This window comes from Magnolia sinica, chromosome 19 (assembly GCF_029962835.1).
Source record: "Magnolia sinica isolate HGM2019 chromosome 19, MsV1, whole genome shotgun sequence".
In the NCBI taxonomy this organism is placed as follows: domain Eukaryota; kingdom Viridiplantae; phylum Streptophyta; class Magnoliopsida; order Magnoliales; family Magnoliaceae; genus Magnolia; species Magnolia sinica.
The window spans coordinates 13,122,005-13,146,341 of NC_080591.1; the positions used below are offsets into that span (position 1 = coordinate 13,122,005).

Sequence of the window (24,337 nt, forward strand, 5' to 3'; positions counted from 1 at the left end):
TGCGTATCAAGCAGCATACACAATCAGAGTATGAAATAACTCCCTCCATGTAGATGTGGATGAAAAAGAAAGCTTCAAGTAGAATCGTCGAAAAAATCAGATTCCAAAATTTTGCCTTCCTTTTTTGACCGCTGACCGTAACAAAAGCCAACCGTCCAAACCTTTTATTTTGGATCCATTAAAAACCTCTCATACTTATCCATCAATCTCTCTCTCTCTCTCTCTCTCTCTCTCTCTCTCACAGCTATGGGTAATACTATAGGAAGAAGGAAAACAGCCAAGGTCATGAAGATAGACGGCGAGACACTCAAGTTCAAGACTCCGGCGAGGGCTGGCGATATACTAAAAGACTACCCAGATCATGTTCTGATGGATTCGGAGGCAGTTCGCCACTTGGGTGTCCGGGCCAAGGCATTAGACACTGATCAACAGCTCAAGCCCAAGAGATTATATTTCCTGGTGCAATTGCCTCAGGTCCCTGATCCTAAGTTGCCGAGACGGGTCCGATCGAGCGGTATCAACATGAGTGCTAAGGAACGGCTCGAGAGCCTCATGTTGTCGCGGCGATCGGTATCCGACCTATCTTTTATGAAGTCAGCAGCGACGGTTGAAGGCATGGAAAGCGCCGGAGGGGCCGTGCGTGTGAAGATGAGGTTGCCTAAGGCCCAAGTGGCCAAGGTGATGGAAGAAAGCAACGATGAGACAGAGGTAGCTGAGAGGATCATGGAGTTATGCGCCACCCACAACGGAAATTCTGCTGTGGTTGATGATGGACAACGGAAGCCTGCTCTAGGAAGCGTCCAAGAGATCCGCAAGACACGGGAGGTACGTAGTCCTGCAGCTGACCGGGCTTTTGCTTTGGTGAGGGCTGAATTTTCTTTATTGAGGGCTGAAGTTTCTTTCAGTCAATTTATTATTATCATGACAAATTCTCCAATGCCTTAATAGCACTATAAGTTATAGTGCGGCTAGTTGCATCGGTTCACTTGGACAATCCCATCGATTGATCTGAACTGTCTATTGGGTCCAGAATACATTCAATAGGCTACCATGCAAAAAATCGGACGGATCGAATGATCCAATGCATCCTTGATCTGGCCTTATTTTTCCAGCCATCTGTTTTGAATACATGGGATAAGTGGATTGCCTAAGTCATAAGCAATTTATGATGGTCCCTGGAAAATAGATGGATCAAAATTGTATAGCAATGCATGTTGGACCTAATGAACAGTATACAACAAAGGGGTGGGACTATCTAAGTGTCCAAATGCAACTAAAGTAATATAACTTAGGCATTCTCCATTACTATTATTATTACCGCGTTGGACCACAGGCTATGGTCCGCCTAGCAAATAACTTCTAACTTATTAGGTGCATGGGGGCATCCAACCCGTTCAATAGATTGGCTCTACGGTGATGAACTCTTTATGCAAAAATCAGCCCTATCCACTAATCAAGTGAACTCTTTATTCAAAAATCAGCCCTATTTGATGAATGGATTGGGCTGATTTTTGCTTAAGACCATAAAATGTGGTCCAATCGGCTGGACTAGACCTCCGCTGTATATACACACACTACTAAAAATATCTAAATTCACGGGTGGTTGATTGGTGATCGATGTGATGTGAATATCGTAATCAGATTGAATGTCTCGACAATTCTCGACTACACCACCTTCTAGAGAAAATAATAATAATAATAATAAAAAATAATGTTATTTTGGCCCATAAAAGTTTCTGTTAAATTTCATGTCGCGTGTAACGTTGGTATGATCTAATCCGTTCGTAGGAGAAATAACACTGTTAGATGCTTTTGGACAAAAGTTAGGGCGGTCCACTTGTCAGGTGGGCCTACATTTTACCAAAAAAAAAAACAAAAAAAGGGATGTAAAAATTTTGGATGGAATTTTCTCATGTACAGGAGATGCATGTACGTGCGTGTGAGCTGAGCAAAACTCATATGTTATTATGGATACGGTCATTTTTACTTATGCTTTAGTTATCAACGATTCTATTACAAACAAGCTGTTGATATCTTGACTGTTCATATGTTTTGTCCAACAACGGACGGATTATGCCCCAAAAATTACAACGGTCTGAGGACCGTAGCTGTTGATGGGATGATTCTCATAAATCCACGTAAGACTTGACATATGGGTGGTTGAGATCTCATGCATGTGTGTGAGATGTACGGAGATGGACATATAAGTAATTGCACTGACAGGTAGGGTATTGTTACCTGTCACGTACTCGAATTGATAAATGCACCAATCCTTTCTATTTTGGGTACCAAATCGCGTAAAGTTCGTTAGATTGAATACAAAAAAGTAGATAGAATGGTTGCGTTCGTCAACAAAAGTAGGTGTAATTGTTTAAATTTTAGTTCGGTTGTTGATATTGTTGTCGGTGGAGCCCTTCCCATCGGTGTTAAAAAAATAAAAAAACACGCACACACCCCGACAATAGTGGGATTTCACCACCGATGGATGCTCGAACCCTTGATCCAGTGTTGAAACTCCGATCGGTATCACATGTGTTGTGCTGAGACAAACACATTATCTTAGCCTGAAAAAAAACGGGCATTTTCACTCAAGTGGCCACAGCGACCAAAGTTAGATGATGTTGATTTTTTATTTATTTTTAACTCATCCATTTGTCTTGTACTCTTTAGTCCACTCAGATGTGAAATCGCCTCGTCTTGTTCTAGCCGTCCATTTGGAAATTACTCTATAAACGTGTGCCTAGGTGTGGATGGGCATGTCTTTCGCAAATTAGGCGGCTTTCCTTTGGGAACTTTCTACTACCAGGCGAAGTTAGGTAGGGCCACCATGAGGATTGTGATAAATCCGCATCCATTTTTTTTTTTTTTTTTCAGGTTATGTTTAAGGACATGGGCTAAAAAATGAGATAGGTAAAAAACTTAAGTAGGCCACACTACACAAAAAAAGCAATAGGAAAATTTCTTTGAATTCTTCCCAAGGTTTAGGCCGATGTTTATATGCCATCCATACCGTTCATAAGTTTATTTTAATTAGGATGAACTGAAAACACAAATATATTACTTTGAACCGAAAACTTTTATGACCTTTCAAATGTTTCATTGATGTACGTTCAATATTTACTATTTTCTATAACGTGGACTACTTAAGTTTTAAATTTTAAATTTTTATTTTTTAAGCTAATATACTTAACAAAATAAATTTCTCACAAACATCAAAATGAGGCTCCGATGACAAGAAGTTCTAGAAGGATCTTGCAGGCAATCGGTGTCCATCTTCCACGCCCGTAAATTAGCAAACAATCTCACCTACTAATACAGGTACATATGCACACAGCTCTCGTCAACCAATGTTAGTGGTCAGAACTCACAACATGAATTTTATAATGGGATACCAAAACTCCACTTTCAAATGCGTACTGGATTCCCGCCCAACGCCATTGGATGGTGAGAGGTCCGTGTACTCACTCCGACGGTGCACTGCATTTACCCGAATTAACGAAATCATTTATTCGTTAACAACTTAACACGTGAGTTGTCACGTTACCATTTGATCCACTTGTCCGTCTGGTGACTTAACATGTGAGTTGTCACGTGGCCATTTGATCCAGTTGTCCATCTGGCGGCACTATAGTCGCTACCTGATTGATTATAGCCGTCCAATTATATTACTTATTAACCATTTTTTAATTTTCATCATATTTTTGAACGGTGGAAAATTGGACCGCTGAGATCGCGAAATTGATCCAGTTTTCTACTATGGGCCATCAATGCAGGGCCTACCAGATGAGCAAAGTTACATACAGCCACGTTTACGGTAGTTAGTTGCGATTGACTGGGTCCTTTTGTACAAACCAGGGATAGAATGTTTGATTGCAAAACTAAAATGTTAAAAATTTCTCTAATAATTATTTAAAATTTAAATAATATTATTATAAGACTGTACGATAAACACAATAAAATATTCCGAGTAAAAGGCATCTCATGTACACTCCCATGACATGTTCCGCGGTGGCTAACAGGTACAATATCCAAGCCGTCCATCAGTTAGGTCTGATATAGTAGATGTTATTGGCTCAAAAAAAAATTTGATTGATTTACCAGGTGGGTGATGATGTTTAGAAACAGATCAATAGATAAGGTGCAGTCAAGTTTTTGCCGTAGGCCCAGCTAGGGGACCAAGCTGCTGATTCTTGGGCAAAAGCATCTGCTTAGTGGTAACCGGATGAATGGATTGGATCTTATGCCAATGTCCCATGCTGGCACTGTGTGGATAGTATTGACCAGCCACGTACTTGGACTTAGGAAAGCTCCTGGAAGCAATGCTAGAAATCAGCGACCCTAGAAGGATATAAGATTTGAACCACTTAATGCCACGTGGGTGGAAGTTTCATGGGATCTAAACCGTTCATCAGCCCGCTGCCTCTTTTTCACCGAGAAACTCTGGTAAGCTAGTAGCCAGGTGGCTATTAGTCGGTGATCTGTGGACCCCACTACGATGTATGTGTTTTATCCACGCCGTCCATCCATTTTTTTTAATCCCAAAAGTGGGGCAGATCTAAATCTCAGGTGAACCTCAGCACAGGAAAACATTATGTATTGAATGTCCACCATAAAAAAATAAAAAAAAACCTACTAGGGCCAATGTTTATTTGACATCCAAACCGTTGATTAGTTCATACAAACCTGGATGAAGAGTTAAAACCAAAAATAAATATCACCTTGATCCAAATCTGTCGTGGCCCCTAGGAAGCTTTTATTAGTGGGCCCACTTGAGATTTGAATCCACCTCATTTTTGGGCTCATGTCAAAAATGGATGGATGGCGTGGATGAAACACATACAGGCCCACATCGCATCCACTGGCTACTGGCAGCATAGCCGATCCCCGTCCGGAACCGTGGAACCCATAAATCTCAGTTAGGCCCCAACGTAGGAAACGATAGGGGTAAAATACCCACCATCTGTTCCAATTAAGAAAAAAAGGGTATTTAGATAATTACGATGTCAGACAGTTGTAATCTCCTAGCTCATTGACTTTTCCCGCTTCATCTCCCTTCTCTCCCATGTCTAGAAACCTACGTTTCCTCTTTTTACACATGCATGCACGCACGTGCTATATCTAGCAGTCATTGTAATTATAATAAATTCAAGTCACCGCTGACTAAAGAAGGGGGTTTTCTTGTTCACAAAGAAAAAAAAAGGGATAAAATTGAAAGAAGGCAAAATTGCTTAAGGTCTGTTTAGTTTCAGGGAAATAGAACTATGGATTTGATAAATCCATGAATGTATGAAATTCATGGATTTGAATTGGATGTAGATTTGGAAAATCTCAAAATCCACTGTTTGGGCAATGTCCAAATATTTATTTTAGGGAAATAACTTTTCATTGCTTTTAGAAGGTCTCTTATTTTATGGATTCACAGATATTTTATTTATTATTATTTTTAGGCCTCAGATTTGCTTAAATCCATAGATTTATGGGGCGGGGATTTGAGAAATCCATGAATTTGATATATTTTTAACAAAAACAAGCAAGGAGATTTGAACCATGGATTTCACAAATCCCTCACCACAACAACCCTTTTGACTTTTAATTTTTATACAGCAGAGCTTTGCTAAGTACACATGCATGTCCAGTAAAGCTCACACACTTCATATGTGTGTGGCATGAAACATAGGTATGAGATCCAATCCATTCATTAGATTGAACCAGTATTTTTATGGCCTAACTCAAGATTCAGTCTTGATGTAGTTGTCAGGTGGGCCATTGTTTGCAAAAAGAATATATGATTCTTTGAAAATATGTTGGGGTCAGACCAACCTGATGGATGGATTAGATCTTGAACTTATGTGCCATGCTGACACATGTGTGGAGTGTACATGATCTCTATTATACACGCGCCTGCGCTTACAAAAGACCTTGAAAAAAAATAAAAAACTACCTCGGCTAATTCGAAGTCCAAAAAAGTGCATCTTTAGAGTGAAATGAATGTTATTTTATCTTTTTTGTATTATTTTCTAGAAGTGGTACGGTACAGCATTGTGGGGCCCATGTTTTGTGCGTGTGAAATCCCACCCATCCAAACAATACAACTCAGGATGTTGATAAGACAACTCCAAAAATAAAATGATATATATATATATATATAACCACCCTCACTCAAGCACCCATGTACTAAGACTACAATGAGTGCCTGAACCCATGACCTCTTATTGAAACTCTTACGGGATTACCATTGAGCTGTATCGCAGGATTTTTTTTATTTATTACACGAATTTAGTTTATATATAAAAAATAAAAATAAATCAAAATTAAACTGTTTTGCAATTCTCATTTTTTGATTTTCTCTGACACGCAATTGTCATGAATATGCAGAAACTAGGAGTGAGATTCAAGCCAATTGAAGACAGTGAATTGGTCTAGTTGTCCACTACCTCCAATGAACCATCGCATCATCATCAAACCCTTTTGGTAGATCCAACTGACTCGAGCATAATCTGCACGATTCGTTCTGGTAGCTGATTGTACATGCAACAAATCAATAAGGGAATATGAAATGGGATTTGACACGTTTGGTGTACCCACTTATTTATATGGTTTATATATACCTTTGCGCGTACATGTGATGTATTGGATGTTTATACCATGTAGTACATTACATTAGTTTATGTCTGGGCTGAAACAATACTCTAATATAGATAAGGAGAATGTTCCAGTAGTATTCATCTCTGTGGGGGGCCCACTGTGATCAGTGAATGGCATCCATCTCGTTCATCAGGTGTGGCGTTACGTGTTATGACTTGTGGCAAAAAAAGAAAAAAAATGGTTCGGTAGGAAACCCAGGTGGGCCATATTACAGGAAAGAGTTCGGAGGGAATACCCGGCCAATGGTTATATATCATCCAATCCATTCATCAGCAACCCAGGTGGGCATATGACAGGGAATAGTTGCGAGGGGACACCGAATTGTTTATGGGTCCCAATATGATGGTTATATACCATCCAATCCATTCATCAGATCCAGTCCATCAGGATGAACGGATAAAAAAAAAAAATTAGGCCATTTCAAGAATCAGTGGGCCACATCAAGTGGATTTAGAGGTTTTATATATACATGATTTTACATTATTCCCTTCAGGTGTGGCCCATCTGAGTTGAGAATCAGCCTGATTTTTGGGCTTCAGGGTGAAATTGAGGCGCCTAACAGGATGGACAAAGTGGATGTTTGACACACATCCTGTGGCACGGTTAAGTTACAGTGCTTCTGGTTGTATCGGGAGGTTTGAACGGTCTAAATGATCAATCCGCTCTGTCCATCGGGTTTAACAGACCATTGGTTTGATCCATCCGTTTTCTAAGTCATGGATGAGATGGTTATTATTGGCTTATGGTAATGATTCATTGAAACCGTAAGCAATCCATGAAGGGATCTAACAGATAGACGTCTCAATATTTTTACTGGACCTACTCATATACATATGATCCCGAACGTCCATTTTATAAAGTACTGAGCAGATGACTGGAACCATCCAATCTGTGTGAAGTTTTCATGGTAACTGATGAAATCTGTGATCAATTCAATGTACAATCTAGATTAATCGATCAAGCCATCCAAGTCTTCTGATGCAACTAGGAGCACTATAGCTTATATTGCTTAGCGAGACTGACAGGAGATGAGCTCAGAAGTGAAACGTGTTCTCTCTACACGTGTGCACAGCAATACGTGTGAATGTCAATGAAAAATGGATGAAAGGCATGCGTAGAAAGAATGGGATTGTATGTTTTGATTTGGTGAGTACGTAATGACACTAGACCATTCTCCTCTTTCAACGTCACTTATCTCACTTTTACATATGCGGGTGCAATGCCGGACCCAATGAAGTCACTTTCGGGTCGTGGGTTCATGTCGTTTCACGTATATGTGGGTCCCAACGATTCAACTAAAGAGAGCCCGTGATGATCAAAGCAGTTGCCGACAATTATCATAGCCGAGCCCGTGACGCATTGATATTGAAGGATTACCAATTTCTTTTCTTATTTTTTCTTTTTCCCTTGGACTCAAGTGTGTTTTTGTCGAGAGCATGCAGGCCATACAGGTTTTTTCATTCCAACCCCAAGAGACAGTTGGGGCCATGTTTCAGTAATCCAGACCACTGGTTTGTTGCATTCCACGATGGATGGACTGTGCCCAAAAATTTGGAAGGTCCCACGAGCGATCTTGGGACATTTCTCTGATTAGACATGGACCATTTGTCGTGCTTCTCTTCGTGGCCGTCTAACTGTGTGCCACTCCTTGAAATTTTAAGATTTTCCAGTACATCAACGGTGAAATACGCTAAACCAATGGTCTGGATAACTGTACAGTTGGCTCATTAGTGAGAATAAATTAAATGCTTGTATACAGCTATACAGTGTACAAAGAAGGCAAATACATAATCCTTCTTTTAATTGTTTTAAGTATATTTATAATTATTTATTGCAACATGTATTAATTTTAATGAAATGGTATTCTGCTCGAAATGAGAAATCTAATCCGTGACGAATTTTTTTCCCTGATAATTTAATAGGAAGTCCTCGTCAACTACCAATAGAGCAAGTTACACTACATACAGGGTAGGCACTGGGCCGGGGCTTAGCACACTGGAAATTTTGAATAGGAGCGGTCTGAACAGGGCTGGAGCCAACCTCAGGCCCAGTGTTTGACAGCTAGGGCTGACTATGCCCACCTAAAGGTGGAGCTTGAGTTGAGTCTAGGTTTCATGTTGTTCGAGTTAGAAAACGTGGCCCATGTAAGGCTTTTTTAATTTTCAATTTACGTAGTCTTATACTAGTGTTGTACAATAATTTAATTAAACTATTATTTGAAAATTCAATTGAAAATGGTATGTGTTATAGTAAGGAAAAATATTGTAGGCTAAAGATTTTTAAGCATGCTTGAAGTGTTTTTTACGTTAAAAAAATATTTTTTTACGTAATCACAATTAATAGGATGACAAGACATAAAACATTTGAAAGAAATTCAAAAGTAAACGACCAAGCGGCCGATAGTCATATAGGACCTCTATCAAACGGTCGATAGTAATCTAAGAGCTCGATTGAGTAATCAAGTGGAATACAGTCAAGTCAGCAAGGAGGCCTGAAGCGATTATTAGGACATGTGGCAAGAAAGTCTCCGGAAGGTCGTGTAGTGCTGAATAGTTATAGTAACTATTAGAAGTGCTGAATGGTTATAGCAACCATAAAAACGTGAAGATGACCACATTAAGGCTATAAATAGCAGATGAATTTAGTGGGAAGATGATGTCTCTCACCAACCCAATCAAACCCAAACATTATCCTTTAAATATCCTTTCAATTACTAGTCAATTATATTTTTTAGTGTAATTACTATACATTTTTGCCAAGTAAATTACATTTTTTAGTGTAATCATTTACTTCTCACTTGTTGTTTTACATTACATAGCATAATATATACCGATTAATATTTGAGTAGCTGGTGACTTTAGTTGTACTTTGCATCTAAGTTCATATGCTAGATTCAGTTCTCTACTCAGAATAGTATTGTGCGGCCGTTCCCCACGACTGACTATAAGAATCTCTTTCTCATTTCTATTTTATCTATACTAAAAAGTCATTTCGTATGGAAGGTAGAGGTGTAACCCATCATCAGATGACGAACCATACCCTTTGAATATCTCCTAATCCTGTTTACACATTGAGAGAGTGGCTGAATAGGCAGCCGATCTCATTCGACCTTGGTCATATACCGCGTATCTGCCTATCTTGGTGCTTGAGGTTGTTGAGGGTCAAATATTGCATATTAGACCCCAGTTATTACTTGAATTTACATGCATAATAATGTTTAAACGGTCTATTTTAATCGTGTTTGTGTTGCGAGGTGAATTTAGGAGTCTAGACTGAAAAAGGGTAGTAAAAGCATAGATTTGATGCTCTAAAGTCACCAAGGCAAGAGACGGACCCCAGAGTACCGAGATCGAAGACATTACATGCCAGATATCCAAGAAAACCGGGCCACACATGTTTCATTGTGCTCAGAAATCGTCCAGAATGCAAGATCACAGGGTTTCCACCATCTGTTTGGTTCAAAACTTCATGTATGGCCTAAGGACCACAAACGAACCATACACATCAAATTTGAGCCATCAGATCCCTGTGGAAATGGCCCAAATGACAAATTAGATACTAAATCCTTGATGTAGGGCCCACTTGATATCTGGATATGCTTCAATTTTGGTCTCAACGCATTAAATGAGCTGAGAATACAGATGGACGGAGCGGATTTCCCATGAACATCTCCATGGGATCTCATGTACATCACATGTGTACGGTGCACAAGTGCACCAGCCATGCAATGAATTTCTCAAAGTTGGTCAGCACACACTGACCGACTCTCTCTTCTCCAATTCAAAAAAGAAACAACATCCTTACACACGTCCGCCGGTTTCGTGCAATGGGGCCCACCCCCTCATTCAAATCATCAATCTGGACCGTCCATTCTACGTACAGAGGAGGGGTATTAGCCTCACCTAGGTGATCTTTTGATATCATGCAATCTATGGCAAAATCCTAGCCGTTGAACGCAGGAAGGAAAGTAAAGTAGAAGATCATGTGGGCCGCACCGATTTCGCTCTAAAACTGTCCATTCCTAACGATTTTCCGAGGAGACTTCAATGGATGGCATGGATTTTCCACCTGACATCAATCAGTGGGCCACCAAACATCATAGCGCCGCTGCGTAGGCTCTGTTTCGCAACAGAGCCTGCGAAGGGATTTTTGTGGGCCACTATCACGCATCAACAGTCCGATCTATACCATCCATTAGGAGCCCAATGGCCCTATATTCCGAGCCTAGGTGTCAAAAGTCCGAGAGCAAAACCTCTGGTATGATCTCAACAGTCTGACAGAGAATGAATAGTAGCACAGAAAGTCTGGTGGGCCACCACGGTTTTGATCCAAAACCGATCAAGTCTAAATGGTTTTTCATGAGTAATCCATTGAACGGACTGGATTTTTCGAACAACATCATCTGTGGGCCCCACCGACGTCGCGCCGCAATCAGATACGCACTCTATTACAGATCGTTCGAGACCCAGACGTTGCAGGCCCTTTTGCAACCATGGCCAGGATCGGTCCGACAATCTTGTCCGTTCAAAATATTCCCAAGGAGGTACCGAACACTCCCAAGGAGTCTGAACGGAGTGGATTGTTTGTCAGATGGTTGTTTTGTCTCAAAGATTTGTCGCAGCAGAAGACTGTAGCTGTTGCTGCGTAAAGGAGCTCGTAAATCTCGCACGCAGCTATCTAGCTATCCACTCACCGACTCCATCACCTCTTACGCACTCCAGCCGACCTCCATCAGCTATAAAGGAGAGAAAAGAGAGAAGAAAAGGGATTATATATCCGTGGACGTGGAAAGGGAGAAAGAGAGAGAAGTGGCCGACCAAACTCCATCTAGCGTGGAGTTTTCTTTCCTTCTTCCTTCCTTCATCTTTAGTTTTCTTTCCTCTTCCCTTATGTTCTTAAGAGCCTTTAGTTTTATCATGTCCGTGATGAGCTAAACCTCTTAGCTAGGGCTAAGAGGTGAAGCTTGTAGTGTGATTAGGATGGTTGCTTTGTTTTGATTCATGTCTTGTTGAACCTTATGGATTCTAGTTTGATTATTAAGGAATATTTTTAGTATTTAATGGTTTGTTGTGACTCAAATTACAATCGATCTGCGATTGCTTGAATATTTTCTTTTCATGTTTGAGATTGTGAAATTAGGTAGTCCCGTTATTCACCATTGTCTCATGGGCATGGTAGGGTGACGGAATCCTTCATAACCTTCACAATTCTCTTATGATTGGTTGTGAGATTGATAAATTACTATTGTTTGCCATTGTCTCCTGGGCATGGTTAGGTGACAAAATCACTTCCAAATCTTCACCAATCTTATCTGTTGATGATTAGATCCATGAGAAGTTCAGAGATCTGACAAATCTCTTCTTATCAACTAGATAAGATAGGACTTTCATTTTAGTTGTGTCCTTTAATCAATACAAGGTAATTTTCCAATTGCTACAAGTGGATCCTTGGCACCCTAGTTTCCTTCCTTTGAATTTTCTAAGTTTTAGATAAATCTTTCATAATTTTTCCCTCAATTATATACGATTTAGATTTCATCTTCTTCTAGTTCTAGTTCTGGTTAGTTTCAGACTATGTACAGGTTTCAGTCCCTTGGGATTTGACCTCGGTCTTACTAAGTTTATTACTACATCACAACCCTATACTTGGGGAGTGAACAGGGGTCATAGTTTTTCAATTTGAATTGAGCTATAATTTCAATTATGGAACGCTTGCATCCCAGAGCCGAAAACCAAGCACAACAAGTTTTTGTCACACCCAATAATACTTATAACATGAGCCAGTATGAAAGTAATGAGAAAGCGAGATGGCTGTCAGATCTTTCTGAAATAATGATGGCTTGGCTACGTGATATGTAAATGGTGAATCAACATATAGAAATGCAGTTAAGGTTGAGCAGTTACGAATTCAGGTTGAGACCTTCAATAGATGGATGGCCAGTTACATCGAAAGCCTGAATATGATGTTTTCTGAAAGAACACCTATCGTGCTGCGGAAAAATATGCCTCAACCAATTGTTGATATTAGTTCTATTGAAAATCTGGTGTCAATACCGCCAACACTGTAGTTACCTCTTCCATAACAGAATAGTCATCCGGCTTCAATCCAAGAGATACGGAACGATCTGCTATTTGTTAAATTCAAATGACTAGAGCAGAAGGTCAGGAATTTTATTCTTGAAGAAGGAAACTAGTATTTGCCTAGGGGCATCTCTTCCTTAGGAATCCATCGTATCATGGAAGACAAAACCAAGTAGGCTTTAAATCACCTCTAATGGCTGAATCACGTCATTTAAATCATGACCAAATTATTCAAATGGTTCAAAAAGTAGCAGGCCAAGTTTGTGGCCATATTACTAGCTCGGTCAACCATAAGCTCTATTTAGAATGAATTAGCCAACGATCTGCATTGTCACGGTCGATTTTACTGTTTTTCAATTAGGATGGTCGAGTCCAACCAGGACAACTAAATTTATTATTTTTTTTTATCACAATGGCTGAGTTCAACCAGGACGATTGAATTTGCCTTTTTTCGATCACGATGACTGAGTTCAATCAAGATAGCTGAATCTACCATTTTTCAATCATGATGGCCAATTTTGACTAGGATGACCAAATTTGCCATTTGTCACGACAACCGAGTTTAACTATGACGGCCGAATTTACCGTTTTTGTTATCATTATGGCCGAGTTCGACTAGGACGACCGAATTTACTATTTTTCGATCAAGATGGCCGAGTTTGACCAAGTCAGCCGACTTTAATGTTTTCCGATTAAAATGGTCAAGATCGAATAAGATGGATGAAATTGATATTTTTACATGGCTAAGTAATCATATTTATTGCGCCAAATGACAAATTAATATCGCATTCACCTTTTACTAAAGGAAAACTGATGTGGGGGACAATGTACCATATTCCTGATTGTTCTTAGAAAACCCAATTGGAAAGGACACGTGTTATAACAAGAAAAAGATATTGCAAGTTAAAGATATTCAATGATATTTGGAGTACTTTTTTATAGAATCACAACTGACAGGATGATAAGACAAGAAGCAGTTGAGAGAAATTAAAAAACAAACCAAGCAATCGACCAAGCGACTGATAGTCATTCACGAGGTCAACTAAGCGGCCAATTACCATCCAGGAGGTTGAGTAAATAGTCGATATTCATCCAAAAGGTTGATCAAGTGACCCATGGTCATCTAGGAGCTTGATCAAGTGGTTGATAATCATTTAGGACCTCAGTCGTGCAGTCAAGTGGAATGTAGTCGAGTAAGTAAAGAGGCCTAGAGTGGTTACTAGGACATGTGGCAATGAAGTCTCCAGAAGGTCGTGTAGTGCTGAACAATTATAACAACCATTATAATGTGGGAAACATCTAAAAGGCCAAGTAGTGCTAAACGGTTATAACAACTGTTAGAACGTGGGAAGGATCCAGATGACCAAATTAAGTTTATAAATAGCAGATAATTCAGTAAGAAGATGAGGTCTCACACTAACCCAATCAAACCCAAAGATTATCTTTCAATTATCCTTTCAGTAACTAGTTAATTACATTCTTTAGTGTAATCACTCTACTTTTTTACCAAGTAAATTATATTTCTTAGTGTAATCATTTACTTCTCACTTGTTGTTTTAAATTTCATAGTGTAATTCATAACGATTAATCGAGTAACTAGTGATTTTAGTTGTACTTTGAGTCTAAGTTCATACGCTGGATTCAGTTCTCCACTCGTAAAGGTATTATGCAGCCGTTCTGTCACGCCCCGAACTCGGAAACCGGGCTCACAAAATTCCCGATCGCCGAATCCGGCGCCGACAGCCTCCGTAGAACCCCATTCTCGGATCCCGACACCCATTTACCAGGTTCCGATCCTGGGATACTACAAGGAGGGTTTCAAATCATTAGTCTGATTCATAATGAGCATAACAAAAGCATAACCCACAAACAATAAGCACAAGAACACCACTACAAAATCCACTATGATTAAAAACTTTTTAGTACAATGCGACAGAAAGGGGAAATACAATGTAACAAAAGAAGCAAAACTCCAGAAGCTCAGCTGCACGCTCCAACTACAGCGAGACTATGGCTGCGGCTGCGTCCTGGCGTCACCTGCACGCATCAATCGTGCATAAGCTTATGGAAAGCTTAGAGGGTGGTGTAAGTGTGTGCGCAATATAAACGTGCTCAAAATGCAAGGTCAGAGTGATGCGGAAACATGGTAATGAGCACATGAATGCAATCAGCCGTACCAAGGCTATGCGGTGCAAGATATGAATGCTATCGGCCATAACACGGCCATGCGATGCAAGATGCAACTCAAGCATGCCAATCCTCATCATGTATCAGTACAGTTTTCATTCTGGATAATCACCGGGGTTCAATACACTCCAAATGGCACTGTCGCTCTCCTAGCCGCACAGTCCAAGTGAGCGTAAGAAACCTCACTATCCGCCTGATCAATAGTCTGCCAATACCTATCCGGCACGTCGATAGCGGACCCATTCGCGAGCTGGTCAAACTCAGCCTAGTATTGCCCCCTACCCTCGGGCGAGTAAGGCCACACTCCTTTCCAACCGACCACGACACAGTAGGAGACGCGGCCTCCTAGTATTCGGCCCTCATGCGCTCGTACATCCACTCGGTCTCGACGTTGGAGTCATCCTCTGGTACCATCGGGTTTAGGGATTTTCACCCAGGGACGTCTATGGCGCCCGTATGCTAGAACCAAATATTTTCGGTATCCAACCCAGCCATCCACGATGTGTCTATGGAGGCTATGGCCCTGATGTCGTTAGGGCATACAGTAACTACAATCACACAAATGCAAATGCATGAGTCACACTATCAGTCATGCAACAGTCCTGTATATACCATGCACTTATATGAGGCAACTCCGCCTATCAGGGAGCCCATAAATAGTCTATCCAAAGATATATGCTATGATCGGTCACCCTCACATCAGGCATACATATGGTGCGAATGATCATGAATCATGGATCTATACTAAACATGTATAAAGAGATGGGCTCTAGATATAATGGAGATGGGCCTAGACGGCCTACTTACCACAAGTTTGGGCCTATCAGTGGGCCTTAGGGAGAGTTATAATGCGGACATTTAACCAACATTATCCGTTCAATGTGGACATCAAACCAACATTGCTCCCAAGGCACTATCGCTATAGGGGTCAATACATAAATCAAGAAATGGGCCTCATGTACATCCCATTGGGCCTCTAATACATCGAATGGGCCTCATGCATGGGTCTCGTATACATATATCAAGGTAGGCCTCAATGACGGGCCACAAATGCATCCACGTGGGCCTAGTCACATGGGCCTGCATACATCACAATGGGCCTCATAAAATGGGCCTTAAATTATCTCCAAAAATGGATGGACAGTTGGATGAAACACATGCATCATGATGGAGCCCAGTCTAATGGAGGGAAACACAGGCATCATGATGGAGCCCAGTCTAATGGAGGGAAACACAGGCATCATGATGGAGCCCAGTCTAATGGAGGGTATGGTTTACAACACTTACATCAGTGGGTCCCATGAGGGGCCTACCATAATGTTTATTTCCCATCCAACCCATTGTTAAGGTCATTCAGACCGGGGCCCACAGAAATGTTTATTTTCCAAGCAACCTAGGGCCCAACGTAATGTTTATTTTCCAACCAACTGTTCATATGGTCATGTGGACCCGGGTAGGGCCCACTACAATTTTTATTTATCACCCAATCTATTCATAAGGTCACGTGGGCCTGGATCATTTGACATCCAAACTATTCATGAGGTGATATGGGCCTGGATAGGGCCCACTGAAATATTTATTTTCCATACAACCTGTTGAGGGGTTGTGTGGGCCAAGGGCCCACTGAAATGCCTAGGTGCACCCAACCCTTTCACAGGGCCATGCAGCCAGGGAAGGGCCCACCGAAATATTTATTTTCCATACAACCTGTTGAGCGATTCACGTGGGCAGCGAGCCCACTGCAATATTTATTTCACGTCCAACCTGTTGGAGAGGTCATTGGACCTTGGGGCAGATGTGGGGCCCACCGAAATATGGTTCACAAATCCAGCCCATCCATTATGTGAGTCCCACCTAACTGACGGTCCATGCCAAGTTTCAGCGACATCCAAAACTCAGGTAGGCCCCACCAAGCGATTTTATATGTTTAGACATGTCTTCACATGATTCTAGATGGTATGGCCCGCCTGAGTTCTGTTTACGGCTGATTTTTGAGATGGATGGGTGGTACGTGGGGACCCACCGAATGCATGGCCTTGATGTTCGAAACACATCACGTGGGGCCCACAACTGGAGCCGTGAGGCCCCAGCGACCGCCCGCTCGTCGCTGCTGCTTTAAAAAAAAAACTTTATTATTATATATTTTTTTTGTTTTGGAGCCCACCGAGATGTGGTTCACAATCCAGCCCACCCATTATGTGTATCCCACTGTTCTACCCGTCCAGAACTAGTTTCACATGCATCCAAACTTCAGGTGAGTCCCACCGAGTACTTTTTATGATTTGGCATGTCTTTACATAGTTTTAGATGGTATGGCCCACCTGATGATCAGATCGCCTTAAAATTTTGGTTCAACGCCTAAAGAAGACTGGAGAATAGATTGGACGGTGTGGATCACATACATACATCAAGGTGGGGCCTGCATGAGCAGTCCACTAAAAAGTAACTTTTTCTTCCTTTGCTTTTTTTTTTTTTTGCTAGCCATGCCATACGCCTACGTCCAGTGTCTCTGGACGCTGGACGGTTTGGGTAAACACTGCCTCATGGTGGGTCCCACGCGTGAGTGGCCCATGTTCATCAAGGTAGGTCCCACATGATCATGGCCTACCATATATATAAATATTAATAAAATATTATAATATATCATTTACTCTAAATAGGGGGTGGATCTTTCCTAAAATGAGGTGGGCCACCCTATTTGATGGATGGAGTAGATTTAATATATTGGTGGGGCCCACTTCATTCTAAGGAAGAGAGAAAGAGAGGGAAAGAGAGAGAAATAGAGAGAGATACACGGTGAGATAGAGGAGGGACCCTGCCACTATGGGCCCTCCATTTCATACATGCATACATCAAACGGGTCCCACCACATGTGGCCCAAAAATATAGGAGAAATGACGGTGGATCACCCACCTTTAAGCCTCCTCCTTGCTCCCTTGGCTTCAAATGCACCTTTCCTATGCCTTGGATGGTGGATGATGGGGGATTAATGGTGTGGATGAGAGATGGGAGGGTGTAGATGGATGATGGAAGGTGGACCACACTTGTGGTTTGGGAGAGGAGTGTTGGATGTGAGAGGCTTGGTTACTTGGAGAGATTTGAGAAAATGAGAGAGAAAATGAGAGGATGGGAGTGATATGAGGTGATGGAGTGATGGGTGTAATTAATGAAGCATGGGTTTGTTTGAAAAGTGTGTAAAAGAGGGATGGGTGAAGAGAGAGAGAGTTGACTTTGGAGAAAGAGGGATAGGTTGTTGTACTTAAGATAAGGTTGTATTTAATGGTTGATTGATGGGACTTATTGCGTAGAGATTCCCTCGAAATCCGCAATGCGCGGTGTTTCTTCAGAATAAACGTTGATAGGCATCTTCTTGCCTGGGTATCGGTTCGGTGCGCAAGTCACGGCGTTGGAACAGCGGCGATGACGTGATCGCCAAGACATAAGTTTCGGATTGAGCCGACATCGGTGTGCGGGACCCAGCTTAGGATCGTGCGCAAACACCGGATATGGTGCGAAGGTTGCCGGAATTTGACCGGAAGGACCGCGGAAGCCAACGGAACAGTACGAATTAGGACACGGGTCTTACACGTTCCCTGTGATCAACTGGAAAAATCTCTTTCTCATTTCTATTTTATCTGTACTGAAAAGGCCTTTCGTACGGAAGGCAAATGTGTAATCCATCATTAGAGGACGAACCCCACCCTGTGAATATCGCCTAATCTTTTTTACACATTAAGTGAGTGGATGAATAGGCAGTCGATCTCATTTAATCTCGGTCATATACTGTGTATTTGATTATCTTGGCTCTTGGGGTCATCGTTGTTTGGTTTGAATTGATCCAGAATCTCAATTTTGGTACGCCCGCATTTAAGAGCCGAAAACTAAGCACCAACACATAGAATAATCAGTAATAATTATTATTTTACATGTAATTGGAAGATAAGGATTTACACTATAATTGGGCCTAAAAATGTACCTAAATACAGGAAAATCAAATGCAATTATGCTTGTAAAATCCATGGGCCCCACCATTATGTATATGTCTAATCCACACCATCCATATAATTTATGTGCTCATTTTAGGGATGACTTAAAAAAATGAGGAATATGTACAACTCAAGTAGACCACACCACATGATAAAATGAGAAATTGAACGCCTAGCATTGATAGTTAAAATGAGCCTAGGACCCTATGGATATACGTACCTCATCCAACCTATTTATCACTTCACACAGACATGCATGAAGGAAAATCACAAATATCAGCTTGATCCAAAACTTCTATGGCCCACGAGAAGAATTGAATGGTAAGCGTTCAATTCCCTTTGTTTCCTGTGGTGTGGTCTACTTGAGATTTGGATCTACCTCTTTTTTTCTTTTCTTTTTTTCTTTTGGGTCATGTCCTAAATGAGCAAGAAAAACAGATGAATGGTGTGTATCAAACGTATACATAATAGTGGGCTCTATGAATAATTAATAGATGAAAATCTTGTTTTCTTTCTTTCCGTGGTAACATTCTAAGTAAGTTTGCTCTCAACATCCAATTCAATAAAAATATAGAAATGCAAAGATAAGTAATAAATGCTCATTTACCAGTTATTTATGTTGTAAATCAGAGATCAAATCCCCCCTTAAATTTAAGAGCAATGTCTTTATCACAACCCAAATTTCGGGTACTTGGTGTATACTTCGGACCCGATGTCCACGTTATGACTTATACACTAAGTGTACTCAAATTATTTGATATGCTTACATAAAACTTGCCTATCTAGTAGTACTATTATATATCTAAATTTCATTCATACTCGGCCATATCTTATGAATAAGAAATTGATCATCAATTCCAATAATCAGTTATTAACATATCTAAGGACCCTCACATTTGGAGTCTTATATAATAAAATAAATTTTATCCGACAAACTTGAAAGAAAGAAATAATATTTCAGGAACATTAAATATAATTAAAATGATAATCATGGATGATCTAGGATAGCAATTTTTTCCCCACCCTCAATCATATTTGTACGATTTTACATCAATACATGCTAAGCTGGTCAAGCCTAGTGAGAAACTCCAATATGGTTCTTCACATCAAATTAAAATAAAATAACAACAATTAATATAAGTTTAGAAAGAAAATGTAAATGTTATAAAATACGTGAATGCATCAAGTAGGAATCCATCCACTTGCTTGAGTTAGAAATCCATCAACCCGCATCTACCTCTTGGCAGGCTTCTACCATTTGGTAGGCATAGGTAAGGCCCGCATTTACTCCTTAAGTAGGCTTCCACTAGTATAGTGGGCTTTTAGTAGTGATTCTACCATATATATTATTTAGGGAGGTCTCTCACAAATTCAGCATGTGTTGTGCATGCAAATGATGGATGCATAAGCATATCAACTAGTCATGAATGATATATCATATATCATTTTTATTTTTTCGATTTGAATCATTGCAGTTGTAAGACCCGTATCCTAGTCCGTACTGTTCCGTCGAATCCCGTGATCCTTCCCGTCGAATTTCGGCAACCCATGACGTATAATCAACGTTTGCGCACGACCCTAAGTCGTATCCTATAGAATTGAGTCGGCTTTATTCGAGACTTGTACCATTGCGACCGCATCATCGCCGTGGTTCCAACACCGCGACTCGTGCACCGATCCGTACCCTGGCAGGGAGATTGGGCCGGTGTTTATTTCGAGAAAACACCGCGTGTTTGTAATCCTAAGAGAATCTCTACGACATGTCAAATCAATCCCATCAATCAATCTCATCCATCACCTCATGTCAAGTACAAGAGCACACATGCTTTCTTTCTCCACAAGTTAAGTAACCACCAGAGTCAACCAATCCATCACCTCACGCATCACTCACATCCATCACCCATCTCCCATCACTTCTCTCCTTACAACTCTCTCTCTCTCCCTCATTTCCCAAGCAACAAATCCCAAGCAAAAGAGCCTCACACGTCCAAGCTCTTCCATGAGAGAAAGTGAGTTGTGTGGCCCACTTTTCCATCCCAAAATCCCTCATCCTAGCCATTCATTCCTATCTTCCACTGTTAAAGTGAAGCACAAGGAGGTCGGCTTTCCAACGGACCGAGAGGATCAAATGGTCGGTGCTTATTAGGATAGATTTTTCATGTTTTGATGATGGGCCAAGTGAGGCCTACTGATTGATGGTATGGATCTCACTTTGGACCCTTGATGTGGCCGATGGCCCACCTTGATCTTCATGATCATTCCATGATGGGGCCATTCTCCATGGACCCTATCATGATGTTTACTTTCTAGCTTGAAAAGGGGTCATCTAGACATTCCATTTCAGTGGAGAAAGGATCTCCACCGTTGATTTTGATCGGTGGGCCCATATGGAATGGGACTCACTCGATGTATGTTGTAAATCATGCAAGGGAGGGCCCATAGTGGCGGGGTCCCTCCATCACTTGATTGCTTTCTTCTTTTTTTTTCACTATCTCTCCCTCTTTTTTTTGTGATAGATAGCCGTGTGGCCCACTTGGATGGACCTTACTTGATGTGTGTATTATCCACACCATCTGACCATTGGTAGCCCATCCTAATAGCATGTTTGTGGGTGGGGCCCACCTTAAATATATGTGTGACCCAACTGTCCAGCGTCCAGGGACGTTGGACGTTGCCACAAAGTGAAGAGTGAACTTACAGTGTTGTGTACTGACAAGCACACAAATGTGTCAATTTGATTTCTTTTAAAAACTTTATTGGACCATTCCTACAGGCCTCACCTTGATGTATCAATCCAATCCACGCCATCCATTCCATTTTCCATGCCATTTTAGGCGTTGAGCCAAAAAATGAAGTTAATTTGACTAACTGGTGGGCCATACCTTAGCAAACAGTTATTTTCACCGTTTAAGTTCACTTAAATCCTTTTTTCATGCTAAGACATATTGCATATTGGACTCGTTTGGTCTGACTCGAGCCATAGGATCCAATGGGTGGAGTGTATTTACCTGACATGGACCCCACCTAAGAAATTCCTTGGAAAAACTAACTTTTCAAAAAAAAATATAAGAGAGAGAGAGCTGCTGCCTCTGACTCGTCAGAGGACGCCAGCGGCGTGCTGCGCTGGACGGTCGGCCAGGGACCGTGGGTCCCCAAACCTAAGCCCCACCGTGATGTGTGTTGACCAGCCACACCGTCCAGTTTGTGGGCCCCCTCGAGGCAGTGGCCCCTACCAAAAATCAGCCATGTACGTTACTCAAGTGGCCCACACCATAGGCAACAATGAGATTGAATGGCTGCCATTGGAACCCTCTTTTGTGGTTACAGTAGTCTTGGATCAGAAATTTGTTTTTCCTATTCATCTGGGTCCATGGGACCTTATCAACAGATTGGATGGAAAATAAAAGTTATGGTGAGCCCGACGTGGGACCCACATCATGGATGTATTTGTGTATACCGTCTGTCACGCCCCAAACTCGGAAAACGGGCTCACAAAATTTTCGATCGCCGAATCCGGTGCCGATAGCCTCCGTAGCACCCCATTCTCGGCTCCCAGCGCCCATACGCCAGATTCTGATCCTGGGATCCTACAAGGAGGATTTTCAGTATGATTTTTTTTTTTTTTTGTAATGGAGCATAACCACAAGCATAACCAAGTCACAAAACAACAACACCACATATCCACTATAACAAAAACTTTAAGTACAATGCGTATGAAAGGGAAATACAATATAATGAAAGTAAAAGAAACTCCAGAAGCTCGGCTGCACGCTCCAAGTTCAATGCTGCTGCAACCTAACGCCACCTGCACGCATCTATCGTGCATAAGCTTATAGAAAGCTTAGAGGGTGGTGAAAGTGTGTGTAAGGCGAGTGCCAAGTATATAATATCAGAGTAATGTGAAAATATGCGGTAAGTCCATGAATGCTATCAGCTATATCAAAGCTATGTGATGCAAGGCATGAATGTTATCGACCATACCAAGGCCATGAGATGCGAGGCCTATGTAGCCAAATGTCATATGCGAGATGCAAAGCAAGCGTGCCAGTACTCATCATATCAATACAGTTCCTCTCTGGATATCACCGGGGTCTAATACACCTCACACTGACTGCCTCCTCCCTAGCTGCACAGTCAAGCAAGTGGAAGAGACCACACTATCCGCCTGACCAGTAGTCTGCCAATACCTACCCGGCTCGTCGATAGCGGACTCATTTGCGAGCTGGTCAAACTCAGCCTAGCTTATAGCCCCCTCACTCGGGCGGATAAGGCCACACCCCCTTCCAACCGACCACGACACAGTGGGAGACGCGGCCTACTGGTATTCGGCACTCGGGCGCTCATGTATCCACTCGGTCTAGACGTTGGAGCATCTCCTGGTACCAAAAGGGTTCTGGGACTTTCACCCAAGGACATCCTAAGTGCCCACAATGCTAGAACTAAGCATTTTCGGTATCCGATACGGCCATCTAAAATGTGTCTGTGGAGTCACGGCCCTGATGTCGCTAGGGCGTGCAGTGATCACGACACACAATGCGAGATGCATGAGTCACACCGTACAATCATGCAGCAATCCTGCGCGTACCACGCGATCATGTGGGACACTCCGTCTCATAAGGAGTCCCGTAAATGTCTCAGCCCAACGGCTTATGCTATGATCAAACATTCCTCATCTCAAGCATACACATGATGCGTATGGGCATGAATCATGGAAGCGCACTAAGCATGTTATAAAGTAATGAACTATCAACAAGTATGGGCCTATCAATGGGTCCTAAGGAGAGTCATAATGTGGACATTTAACCAACATTATTCTTATAATGTGGACGTCAAACCAACATTGCTTCCAAGGCATGGCCCGCCATAAAATATCATTACACAAACCATAGGGAATCACACATTGCAATGGACCTATATACATCTCATTGGGCCTCGACCCATAGTCCTCAGATACATCAAATGGGCCGCCTCATAAGGGCCTTATATAAATCAAGTGGGCCGCATCAATGGGCTTTATGTACATTGCAATGGGACATATCCCATGGGCCTTTAAAAACATCACAATGGGCCTTGTAACATGGGCCTTATGTACATCAAAGTGGTCCTCAACAACGGCCTTGTGCACATCAAGATGGGCCTCAACAACGGGCCATAAATATGGGCCACAAATACATCAAGATGGCCTAATCACATGGGCCTAATGCATGCCAAATGGGCCTCATCATATGGGCCCTAGATATATACCAAGGTGAGCCTCAATGAACGGCTATAAGTAAATCAAGATGTGCCCTAAACATATGCCAAGGTGGGGTCCATTTGAACTACAGATCTATCTTATTTTTAGTCTCAAGCCTTAAAAGGGGCTTTCAAAATGATTGGACAGCTTGGATGTAGCACATGCATCATTGTGGGGGTCCACATGAAGGCCCACCATTAAGT

General features: G+C 41.6%; 1 protein-coding gene across 2 annotated transcripts; it reads left to right on the forward strand.

The window, feature by feature from the left end:
- Window positions 1-214: 214 nt before the first annotated feature.
- Window positions 215-6,668, forward strand: LOC131235005 (uncharacterized protein At1g66480-like). 2 transcript variants are annotated; one of them, XM_058232061.1, is made up of 2 exons: window positions 215-861; window positions 6,376-6,668. In XM_058232061.1, the coding sequence occupies exons 1-2, from the start codon at window positions 247-249 to the stop codon at window positions 6,421-6,423; spliced, it is 663 nt and encodes a 220-aa protein (XP_058088044.1). In that variant the 5' UTR covers window positions 215-246; the 3' UTR covers window positions 6,424-6,668. The 2 variants fall into 2 exon arrangements, with proteins under 2 accessions (XP_058088044.1, XP_058088045.1); XM_058232062.1 differs by having other exon boundaries at window positions 217-825.
- The last annotated feature ends 17,669 nt before the right edge of the window (window positions 6,669-24,337 follow it).

Bases quoted from the DNA above. Each gene is read 5' to 3' on its own strand.
- LOC131235005 (XM_058232061.1), top strand. From the start codon at position 247: ATGGGTAATACTATAGGAAGAAGGAAAACAGCCAAGGTCATGAAGATA. The intron at 862-6,375 runs GTGAGGGCTGAA...ATGAATATGCAG, and splicing joins CTGACCGGGCTTTTGCTTTG to AAACTAGGAGTGAGATTCAA.